General features: G+C 48.2%; 1 protein-coding gene across 1 annotated transcript in view; it reads left to right on the forward strand.

Annotated features, from left to right (window-relative positions):
- LOC137215509 (F-box only protein 27-like) overlaps positions 1-12,554 on the forward strand; it is a 32,490-nt gene continuing 19,936 nt past the window's right edge. The window contains exons 1-4 of the mRNA XM_067720788.1: positions 1-428; positions 746-841; positions 4,324-4,459; positions 5,132-5,260. Coding sequence (XP_067576889.1) covers positions 1-428; positions 746-841; positions 4,324-4,459; positions 5,132-5,260 — 789 coding nt within the window. The remainder of the gene's footprint in view (positions 429-745; positions 842-4,323; positions 4,460-5,131; positions 5,261-12,554) is intronic.

Below are 12,554 nucleotides of genomic sequence, written 5' to 3' on the forward strand. Positions count from 1 at the left end.
ATGGGTGCCTCGGCTTCCAGGAACTGGCTAGTCGGTGTTTCCGCGCTGGAGCCCGAACCCGAAGAGCCGCTGGGTCTGGGCCAGCTGCCCACGGAGCTGCTCGAGACGGTGCTGAGCCACGTGCCCCCTCACGTGCTGCTCGGGCGCTGCCGCCGGGTGTGCCGGCGCTGGCGCGACCTGGTCGACTGCCAGGCCCTGTGGCTGAGCATCCTGGCCCGGAAACACGCCGCCCTGTGGCCCATCGTCAGCACCTGCCTGCCCGCCGCCGACGACCCCAGGCCCTGCGTCCTGGGCCGCTTCTGCGAGCGCAGACCCATAGGACGCAACCTCCTCCGGAACCCCAGGGGCCTAGGTGGGGAGCCCAGGAAAGGGGTCCTCATGGGAGCTGGTGCGAGGGGCCGGATGCGGGGGGCGCTTGGACTCCGTGGGTGAGGTGGAACTGGATCCCAAGGGAGGAGCGGGACGTGCAGGTCCCCACGGGAAACCCCAGGGGACTTATCCCTGGACGGGTGGGATGGCAAAGAACTTGGGGAAAACCCGTTTTCATTTAACAGAAGGTTTCCTGAAATGGACGGTGCTGAGCAGTGAAGACGGCTGGGCGGAGGAGGAGGAAAACTTGGAGGTTATACCTAGTGCCTATATGCTGACCAGCTTCCTGTCTGCCTACAGGTGAATGTCCCTCTTCCCCAAGGGCGGTTGTTGAGGACTTGCCTGGTCCTCATTGACCTTTCTCCCTCTTTCCTAGGGGTTATCACAAGAAGCAAGTGTTGGACCTGGAGGAGGAGGGTTTCTGGCCGGAACTCCTGGACAGTGGAAAGATTGAGATTTGTGTCTCTGACTGGTGAGTGTGATGATAAAAACAGCCCTTTATTTATTTAGTTATTTATTTATTTATGGCTGCTTTAGGTCTTCGTTGCTGTGCATGGGTATTTCTCTAGTTGTGGAGAGCAGGGGTTACTCTTCGGTGTGGTTCGCTGGCTTCTCATTGCTGTGGCTTCTCTTGTTGCGGAGCATGGGGTCTAGGCGCACTGGCTTCAGTAGTTGTGGCGCACGGGCTTAGTTGCTCCGTGGCATGTGGGATCTTCCCCGACCAGGAATTGAACCCATGTCCCCTATATTGGCAGGTGGATTCTTAACCACTGCGCCACCAGGGAAGTCCCTGGGTGACTTTATTTAGGCCTCCTAACAGCCCCTTAGGATAAAGCAGGTAGGGAAATGAGAGTTAACCACCATGAGAGCTTTAGTACTTAGCAGAGTACATTCCCCGAACCCATCCCCTAACCCCCAAAAGGACCCGGATGGGATGATGCCAGTTTGGATCCTATACAGAGGACTTGGGCCCAATTCGTTCTTGTCTGTGAATGAGATGCTCCCTGGTTTAGGAGGGGACAAGGTAGGAGACTTGGCTAAAGGTCAGATTCTGGAGCCAGAACCTCTCAGGTTCAAACCCTGGCTTCCCAGCTTTGTGGCCTTGGGCAAGTCACAGTGTGCCTCAGTTTCCCTATCTTTATAAGATAGGGTTATATGTCAAACACAAAGCCAGTGCTTTGAAGTTTGAGCTGTTTTATTACCCTTCATGATCCTTGATCCTGTGGGAAAATTATTTTTGAAACGTCAAGCTGAGAAGTTCGGAATGGGAGATGATTTTTCCCTGGTGGCCCAGCTAAGACTTGGCAGGGCCTGGCATTAGACTCATACTTGTCTGACTCTTGTGCTCTGTAGTGATGGTCTTGAAACTGCGGTCCATGAGCACCTTCCAGGGGATACAGGACCCAGATGATTTTAAGCAAGGCAAAATCCAGGTCCTCTACAGTTTTATGTTCCTTGTTCTAAAACAACTCCCTACAGTTCACATCGATAGTGGGAGCATCATATAGTTATCCTTTCCCAATTCCTATCTCACAGTCCTCCAGTTTTACAGAAAATGAAAGCCCCTCCCTGTATTGCGTGGTCCTCAGATGTAAAGACTACTTGAGACAGGAAAAGTGACCATTTAAAATGTTGGCCTTACCACATTCACTTTCAATCAAGGCACCGTAAAATTCCTCCCTCTGCAAATCCATATCTTTAGGAGGCGTACTTCCAATCAACTTTTGTTTTTAATTTAATCCTCTATCAAACTATTGTAGCATGGTTGTGTGGCTTTGAGCAGTGGTGTACCAGTTGATTGTAATAATCAGTGACTCCCCAGTTTTGTTGTACATCACCCAAAATATCTATAACTCCCAATGTCTGGGTCACACTCTATACCAATTAAATAGAGTGTCTAGGCTGAGAGAGCCAGGCATCAACATCTATGAGAAGTTTAGAGCCAACTACGAAGTTAAAGGGCACAACGTCAAGACCACCTTCCAACTGCCAGTTTGGAGGATTCCCAAAATCACCCTCAGGCTCAGTAATTGACTAGAAAGACAGAACTGAATGGAAACTATTAAACAATTAGTTTATTACATGGAAAATATACAGATTAAAATTAGCCAAGGGTAAGATCACAGGCAGCATCCAGGGGGTACCAGATTTCCATTGCCCTCTCCTCAGGGGGTCAGGACACATGACTGTCCTGGCCTCCATGGGTGACAATACCCATGGAATATTGCCAAGCAGGGAAGCTCACCTGAGTTTATAGGGGCTTTATCCTGTGTTTCCTCTCAGCCTCCAGGTCAACTGATATTGCGTGAGGCACCCTAAGTCACATTGTTGGTCTTCCTGCGGTGGTTTGCTCCCATTATAGACTATCTATGTGGATGTGGCCAGCCCCCGCCAAATCATATTGGCAGGCTATTCAATGTGACTCAAGGTCCCCAGGTGAACTAAGATACTCCTGTCAGACATACCAGTCCAAGGGTCCAGAGATTACCTCCCAGTAGTGGACAGCAAAGACCTTACCTTTGGACAGGGCTAAATGCTTTTCTATAAGGTATCATTTCAAGATTCCAGATGATTCCAATCTGCAGCAATGTCTGGGAATCACTAGTAGGAAATAATTTAATCCAAAAGAAAAAATGTTAATGCTTAGAGTTTTATGGTCACAGGAAAAATTTTAAATTTCTAATTATATTCTTTGTGTGTGTGTGTGTGTGTGTGTGTGTGTGTGGTTGGCACAAACAGTATGAAAGGTAAGTCAGAAGAATTTTAAAATATATTAGTACTACATTAGGACAAAATTCTGTGGGAGAAGTTGAACGGACATCTAAGTCCAAGTAGTGGAGTGATGTGAAGTCTCTGTAAAAGGAGGTACTTACTTGTTTGTGTATTTATACCACCTATTACTCTTGTTTTTAAATTTTTAATTTCTAACATCAAAAATGGGGCTTCCCTGGTGGTGCAGTGGTTGAGAGTCCGCCTGCCGATGCAGGGAACACGGGTTCGTGCCCCGGTCCAGGAAGATCCCACATTGCTGCGGAGCGGCTGGGCCCGTGAGCCATGGCCGCTGAGCCTGTGCATCCGGAGCCTGTGCTCCGCAAAGGGAGAGGCCACAACAGTGAGAGGCCCGCGTACCGCAAAAAAAAAAAAAAAAAAAAAAATGCACGTCTTGGTTGTGCAACTCAGTGAATTATTACGAAGTGAATACATTCACTAAATCAAGAACAGAATGTTGCCAGCAAACCCCGCCCTTAGCATCCCTCATGCACCATTCCCCATCACTTTCAACCCAAGGGTAGCACCGTCCTGAATTCTGTTACCATAGATAAGTCTTGTCCGTTTTGGTACTTAATACATATTGAGTCATACAGTATATAGTTTGTATCTGGCTTCTTTCAATCAATAACACATTTGTAAATTCATCCATAGTTGTATGTAGCTGCAGTTAGTTTACTTTCATGGCTTTATAATATTCCATTACATGAATGTACCATAATCTATCCATTTACCATCAAAGGACATTGCATGTTGTGTCTTTGAATATTGCTGGATATCCCATCACCAATTTATCTAGATTCCTCTGAATCCCTGTAAATGGCTGATAAGAAAATTGTATCTTAAAACATCACCGTTGTACACATCGGAAATGACATCTTTTGCCACCAGTGAAATATAGAATGAGAAATAATATGGGAGGAGGTACCCTGAAGGGCACGGCTTTAGGTCATTACTTCTGAAATGAATGTGCATGTGGACCAGCTGGGGAGAGAGTTTAGTGCAGATGAATTCACTGGGTAGGCAGAGGGGCCAAACTCCTAAGTGACATTAATGGTGCCAGTCCCGGGGATCACAAAACTCTTTTGTACTTGCGTACATGGGAAGGCCATTCAGGTGAAGCAGGCAGACCCGCAAAGAGATAGGACGGCAAGTCCAGCCTTCAAGGTCTCCCTTCTCCCACAGGCGGAATGACCAACAAGGAACTGACTGTATATATCAGCTAACTGTCCAACTTCTAGATGCCAACCAGGCCATCCTGGATCACTTCTCTCCTTTGCCTTTTCCCATCTGGAAGTGGAGAAACAGCGTCTCTCCTCGGGTGAGTCTCTGGGGTGTGGGAAAGGACAGTGGGGCTTATGAGAATCTATGGCTGCATAAAAAGTTGCCCTCAAATATAGTGGCTTAATAGCATCAGCAGTCATTTTCTCACCTCTCGTGGTTTCTGTGAGTAGAGCTCTGCTGGTTGCTTCTGGCTCCATTCTCTCGTGTAGTAGCCTTCAGGCGCTGGCTGGGGCCGAAGGGCAGGGCAGGATGTGAGTGTGTATACAGCTGGTGGCTGGCCAGGCAGCTCTTGGTTTAATCTCAGAGCTTGGCCATGGGATCTCTCTGCTTGGTCTAGTTTGGGCTTCCTCACAGCATGGTGGCTTCAGGGCAGTCAGACTGCTTCCTGGTGGCTCAGGGTTCCACCATGAGGCTTCTGGAGAAACCAGCAGAAGCTGCCTTGCCTTTCTGACCCAGCCTTGGAAGTCACTTAGCAAAAGTCACTCAGCGTCATTTCCACCACACTCTTGGTTACAAGGGAACCTGCCCAGATTCAAGGGAACAGGAATTAGACTCTATCCTTGGATAAGGAGTGGCATGATTCTAGAAGTACCTGTGGAGACATTGTCACAGCCATCTATGGAAAAATACCACCTGCCTGAGGACCCCAACTCAGCTTCTGAGAGGAAACCTATGTCACAATGAGGCTTACCTCTTTTCCTTCCTACAGGTCAGCCACGTGTTCTCCAACCTCAAGAAGGGCGTTCGCTTTGTGTCTTTTGAATGCTGCATCTGGGACTTGGAGTTCAGAAATGAGCAGTATGGAATCTCTGTGACGAATTCCAGTGTCATCGTGCAGGTCTGTCTGTCCTAGTCGAGGGCTGTCCTTGAAAACTACCTGACCGTGCCTCCCGGGAGCTGGGCCCATTGGCTGGGCCGTCTCAGTAATCAAGGGCTTATAGCTCCCTGGAATCCTGGGATCTCCTGGATCCGGTCAAAGTTCCTACTGGGCCCTGTCTTCAGATTCTGGAAACTACTATAAGAAGGTTCCTCTATCAAATTTACTGGCTGCTCCTGCTCTAAGGCAGCCCCTGTTTTACTGAGTGGATACGCAGTGATCAGCACAGGGAAACACTGGATCATGAGAAGGCTTCTCACCCTCCACCCACACCAGGCCCTCTGTTTCCGCTCCAGAGCCCTCTACCCTTGCCTCCTAGAAGCTCATCCCTAGGGCTGAGAAAATTCCAGCCCCCACGGGTGGTGAACTTAACCCCATGGCATTTCAAGACTGGGATCAGGACTCAGAGCTGAAAGTCAAACTACCTCAAAAAAATGGATGGAGACAGAGGGTTCTTCCCACCCTATGAAAAATCAAGTGGTCCCCTGAGTCCAGCCTTACCCTGAATTGTATGGTGTATAAAATTATTTCGTTATTTTGAAATTCTTTTCAAACATGGAAAGAATAAATCAGAAATATATCTGCCAATCATAGGTAATAAAGGTATTATTTTGCCAATAGTGTCTCATGTCTTTTTTTTTTTTTTTTGCGGTACGCGGGCCTGTCACTGTTGTGGCCTCTCCCGTTGCGGAGCACAGGCTCCGGACGCGCAGGCTCAGCGGCCATGGCTCACGGGCCCAGCCGCTCCGTGGCATGTGGGACCTTCCCGGACCGGGGCACGAACCCGCGTCCCCTGCATCGGCAGGCGGACTCTCAACCACTGCACCACCAGGGAAGCCTTCTCATGCCTTTTTAATAGAAATACAATGTTTCTGCATTGGTGACTACTTGGTTCACAGTAAGGATTTGCCCCAGTTGAGGAGGGAAAATTGTACAGAAGAAAACACCTATAGAAGGTGTTCTCCATTTGAGAACGTGGAAGTGTTAGCACCCTGTTTTCCAAGCCCCAAGGAAATCATGGAGTCAAAGATTATCAATCAGGGTTAAAAGCATTAGGCAGGTGGTGGATGTGGGACAGTGTCACAGTGACACCACATTTGTGACATTCTAGTCATGATGAGGGTGAGAGAGGACCATGCAATGGCAGGATCCGGCTGTCCCCACCCCAGTCCAGGGGTCGTGGCTAGCCTCACTGCTGCAGGATCCCTAAGGAGTTCCAGTCTCCTGATGTAATGCAGATGAAGCCTGCCGCTGCCTTTGATGTAACTACCCCGAACTGCCCCACCCACCTGCAGTATCAGCATGGGACACACCCACTGAGGACAGTGTTTTGCCAGTATCATCAAAAGGGGAGTGTGACAGGTTGAAACAGACCTAAGAACCATGACCACATGTAGTGTGTGGTCCTGGAGTAGAGGCTGGTTCAGACAATTTAGCTCTGGAGGATAATTTTAGGTCAACTGGAGGAATTTTGATAGGAGGACTATGAGACAGGCATTTACAGGATGCGTGGTAGTTATAGCACATAGAGCTTTCCCCCCCGAAACACTGAACACATTTCCAACCCGATGCACCATCAACATCACTGCAAAATCCTTTCATGTGTATTTTCTACAGATGTGGACATTCTTCTACATAACTACGATAAAAGCATTGGAACAATGAAGGTCACATTGATTAAATAACAGAAAGGCTTCACATAGCTTGTCTCTCTTCTTTGAAAGGCCTGTTTGCAAGGTGGGCTGGAATCTGGGAACTTGATTTGGTAGTTGTCCCACCATTTCCTAACTGATAAGAAGGCTCATTGTTCTTAGACTGTGCAAGCACTATGGTTTCTGCTCAACATGTGCTTTCATACGGGGAGCCTGGAATTTTGGTACATGCCAGGCAGAGGGTCCTCTGTGTCCAGGGCCCAGTGAAACCCTAGGGTGCTGGGTCCCTCGTGAGAGTCCCTGGACATAACACACATGTGACTGCATTTTTATTGCTGGGAGAAGAGTACACTCTGCATGTTCCCCCACCGGGGAAGGGAGAGGACGGAAGGAAGAGGCACATGGATTCTTCCAGTCTCTGCTTGTGTGTTTTTCCCTTAGGATCCACTGTGCATCCTTACGGTACCCCTGTAGTTCATCTCTGGAGTGAGTCCAACTATATGCTGAGTCCCCCAAGTCCTCCTGGCAAATATCCAACCATGGGGGTAATCTTGGGGCCACACAAACATGTGCACCATTGTAGCAGGGGTGGCACTGCTAGAAGGATCCCAGCTACCTAAAATATGGCTACTCTGTTTGGGGGAAAGGGAGGCGGTGGGGAATGGTGAACCCCCAGTGCCTGGTGGCCATGGAGTTGCTCATGGTCTGAAAGAGCTGAGCTGCTGTCTGTTTGAAACTGAGTCCCCCTAAAACTGTAACCCCTACCAAGTCTACGATTAACCTCTCTATCCAAAACTTTATTCCTTTTCTTGTTCCACCTCTGTTCCCCTCAAGATTGAGGAGTATCAAAGAAAAGGGGGGATTGAAACTGAGGAGGACCCTGCAGGGCCCTCCCGAGTAAAAAGTCTTTCCAAGGCCCCCGTTTCTTGTTTGTAGGGAAAAGCCCTCAGCCTCCTAGACCTTCCCTGATTTCTGATGAAAGAAATTTTCACATATTGAGGTCTGGGGAAGACATTGTGGCTTATACATGATGTAACTCAAATTTTATGCTAACTAAAACAGCCTGTTTACGGCCTATCAAACATACATTGTACATCTGCTTTAATTATTAAAGAAAAACGTGCATTGACCAGAAGTAAAAATGTCCATCTTAAGAATAAAGATTAAATGCCTCCCTTCCTAGGACGCCAACGCTGGTACTGCTTCCATGATAAGACTCCCTTGCCAAGGCCATACTGACTCACTGTGTACATGTTGATCTTTTTCTTTTCTTTTCTCTTTTCTTTTTTTTTCTTTTTTTTTAAACCTTGAAGGAATGTATCTCTGACTTGTTTGGTGTTCTTTGTTCTGACAAGTGATTAAACCGTGTTGAAAACCATGCTTCTCTGGAGCAGTTCCTCAGAGTTCTCTGAGAGGGCATCTCCGGGCTATAGTCCTCAGTTTGGCTCAAATAAACTCTTTTCTATTCCTATTATAGATTGTTTATTGATTATTTTTGTCAACTGTTCCAAAGGGCAGATTCAAACAGTTACTAATTAGGGAAGTGAGGGAATGCAGAATGAAAGGAAAAGGAGTCAAGGAACAATAATGCAGGGGAAAAAAAACAGAGTCCTAGCTCCTCCTCAAGGGATATACTTTACAATCTCATACATATTTTTGAGTTCTTCTGCAGGAACTAAAGCCCCCATGCAGGCAGAGGATGGCAACTACATGCTGAGACTCCAGACTTGGAACCAGAAGACTGACGATCGAGATTCCTTGTACACCACCCTGTTACCTCACCACCGGCCAATCAGAAGAAAGTCATACACCCTGCAGCTCTCAGCCCAAATGTTACCTTTCAAAAACTCTTCCCTGAAAACCTCAAGGAATTCAAGTCTTTTGAGCACGGACTGCCTGTTCTCCTTGCTTGGCCATTGCAGTAAAACTCTCTGTGCTCCAAACTTTGATGTTTCCGTTTGTTTGGCCTCACTGTGTGTCAAGCACATGAACTTGGGTTCAAAAACATGTTGTGAGAGGTAGAAGTTACCTATGCAATGAAAACAATAGGTCCAGGGGCTTCCCTGGTGGCGCAGTGGTTGAGAGTCCGCCTGCCGATGTAGGGGGCGCGGGTTCGTGCCCCGGTCCGGGAGGGTCCCGCGTGCCGCGGAGCGGCTGGGCCCGTGAGCCATGGCCGCTGAGCCTGCGTGTCCGGAACCTGTGCTCCGCAATGGGAGAGGTCGTCAACAGTGAGAGGCCTGCATACCGGAAAAACAATAGGTCCAACCCCTGGGGAGTTGGCCCACAGGACCCCCTGGCTAACTTTGGCCCGGAAGTGAAGATGATAATGCGGCCTGATGATGCCTTTGGTTTTTCCCACTTTCCTCCAGGTGGGAGTTTGGGGTGGGTCAAAGACAATAAATATTAGTTTGCAGTTGCTCCCTATTCTAGGTGGGAAGAGAAAAGGGCCAAACTTCCCAAAGATGGGTTTCAGGTGAACCTAAAAGTTTGCACTGCTTTCTCCTCCGAGTAGAAGGAAACTAGGTTAAAATCCATTCCCAAGACTGGATCGAAGCTTTAGGTAAGCCAGAGGAAAAAGAAGAAAGGAAACATTCCAGCTCTTAGGCCTGGAGGCTGCAGCAGCCCTCCCTGTTCAGGTGGCCATGATGCTAACCCTGAATGCTGAATTTACTTCTAGCGATTTGAGTAAACTTCCAAGGAGGAAAAGAAAAAGGGAAATCTACAATACAATATGGCCTCTCAATTAGATCTCAAAGGAAAAGGGAAATTTGTATTTTCTGGGTATTTCATCTGCACGTATGATTTTAAAATATCAATGATCAATGTATACATATATATACCTACATATGTATTATATATATAATACATATGTGTTTTATACACACACACAATAGTTTGTTTTCTCTGTATTACTGTTACCAAAAGCTCCGCCTCTCTGTATACCGGTGATGAATCGAATCTCCGAGACAGAGTTTTGGGTGAAGTAGAAAAGAATCACTTTATTGCTTTGCCAGGCAAAGGGGGCCACAGCGGGCTTCTGCCTCGAAACACTGTGTCCCAACCTGGGAGGATTTGAGGAGGGGTTTTATAACAATGATTCACAGGTGGGGTCTCTGAAAAGATTAGGGTGTGTGTAGGACCTGCACTCCTTTAATCTTGTCTCTCAGGTGTTTGGTCTTCTAATCTTTCTTTTTTTTAAAAAAGCATTTATTTATTTGGCTGCACTGGGTGTTAGTTGCGGCATGCATACGGGATCTTTTCTTTAGTTGCCGGGGATGGAACCCAGGCCCCCGCACTGGGAGTGCAGAATCTCAACCACTGGACCACGAGGGAAGTCCTGGTCTTGTAACCCTGATGAACTTCTCTGGTCCCTTTAATCTGGCCTCAGCCTCCCTTGATTAGCAACTGTCCCTCTGGAACTCAGGGAAGGTCATGAAGGCTGGAGTGTTGCTTACAAGAAACGGGGACAAAAGGGCCTCACTCGGTTTCATTATGACATTTTGACAGCTTTTAAAAGACGTTTCTGGGGCTTCCCTGGTGGCGCAGTGGTTGGGAGTCCGCCTGCCGATGCGGGGGGGTGCGGGTTCGTGCCCTGGTCCAGGAAGATCCCACGTGCCGCGGAGCGGCTGGGCCCGTGAGCCATGGCCGCTGGGCCTGCGCGTCCGGAGCCTGTGCTCCGCAACGGGAGAGGCCACAACAGTGAGAGGCCCGCGTACCGCAAAAAAAAAAAACAAAAACAAAATATATATATATAAAGGAGAGGTGCCAGAGTTGGGGGAGAGATATGATCTTTATCTTTCAGAGCTACTGGAAGATTTCCTCTCCTCCCCAGCTGAAAGAAAAAAAATGGGAGGAAGCCCACTGTTGCCTCCCAGGCTGCTGGACCACTTTGAATTCAAACTGTGAGCCTACCTCTGACGTCTATCCCTCCAACTGGTCACATCTGACAGATCTGACTAGGAGACAGCAGGAGGGGACCCCAGTCACAAATACGTCCAGGTGTTGTCCATGCTAACGAGGTGGATGAACCAGCTTCATGGCAAAACAAACTGCTTGGAACTGATTGCCTCAGGCGTTCCCCCTGAAAGCTAGGACTGAGCTGAACCATTTGGACTGGTCTGGCAACCCTGGAGTGGGAGGACCCAGGGCAGGCGGCCACACTGGGGGCTCTGTTAACCCATTCTGCCTGACCCATGCGTGTCCTACTTGGGGTGCCCTAACAATGATAAATTCTTTGCTTCTAGGGGTACCATGTGTGCCCTCTGGGGTTGTTCTTCTCATGTGTGTGGTGCCCTGACATGCCTCAGCCCTGGAAGGCTTTGAGGTCAGCTTCACCTTCTTGGCCAGAGTGTGCTGTGTCTGAGTTGATGCCTCAGGCCAGGAAAAACAGTTCAAACAGAAGCTTGAAGACTAGAAACTTGAGGAAGCCACCTGATTTTCTGAGACAGACCTTTATGGTTAGTGGGATTTGCTTTACCTGGCTAAATCCAGGACTCCAGGGACTTCCCTGGTGGTCCAGTGGTTAAGAATCCACCTTCCAATGGGGGGGATGCAGGTTCGATCCCTGGTCGGGGAAATAAGATCCCACATGCCACGAGGCAACTGAGCCCGTGTGCCGCAACTACTGAGCCCGCACGCTCTGGAGCCTTCTAGCCACAACTAGAGAGAAGCCCGCGCACCACAACGAAGACCCCACGTACCGCAACTAAGACCCGACACGGTCAAATAAATAAATAATAAATCCAGGACTCTGGAGGGCGTAACTGAGGCCAATACTGCAGGTTAATCTCACCCTGTGAGGATCTACTGATAAGAATTTTGCTGTAAAGATGCCCTGGCCAAGGGTCAATGTAGTGGACTGCAGAAAAGAGTTATCACAGCAGGCCAGAGACCCCATTTTTAGAAGAGCCTGCTTACGAGGTTGGCCGGCATCTAGGAGCTTGGTCAGAGTGTCCCCATCATTCTCTAATTGATAAGGGTGGCTCACTGAGCTGGAATTGCAGACATGTGGTTTATGCTGAGCACTTTCATTCTTTCTTGGAGTCTGGAATTTTGGTATATGTCAGCAGACGGTGCCTATGTGAGCAGCTCCCAATAAAAACGCTGGATGCTGAAATTCTAATGGACTTCCCACGATGGAAACAACACACACATGTTGCTGCATTTTGTTGTGCTCTGTGAGCCCTCATGGAAGGAAGAGAGCGTAAGGAAGCCTGCCCATGATTACTCCAGAACCCACCCATGTCTTTTTTCCTTACCATCTGGCTGTGTGTCCTTAGTACCTGTTGTCATAAATCTTCGCTGAGTACAACTGTACGCTGACTCCCATGAGTCATTCTAGAAAATCTCTAAACATGGCAGTGGTCTGGGGGACTCCCAACACTGTACCTCTAATCCTTAGATTCCATCCCAGTTTTGCCAAATGTTCCAATGGCTTGTTTTGTTTTGTTTGTAGCAAAAAGATCCAGGTCAAAATCATGTGCAATGGCTTGGACGTTCCTTAAAAAACTAAAAATAGAGTTGCCATATGATCTAGTAATTCCACTCCTGGGCGTATATGTGGACAAAACCATAATTTGAAAACATAGGGACTTTCCTGGTGA

Source organism: Pseudorca crassidens, chromosome 20, assembly GCF_039906515.1.
Source record: "Pseudorca crassidens isolate mPseCra1 chromosome 20, mPseCra1.hap1, whole genome shotgun sequence".
NCBI lineage: Eukaryota > Metazoa > Chordata > Mammalia > Artiodactyla > Delphinidae > Pseudorca > Pseudorca crassidens.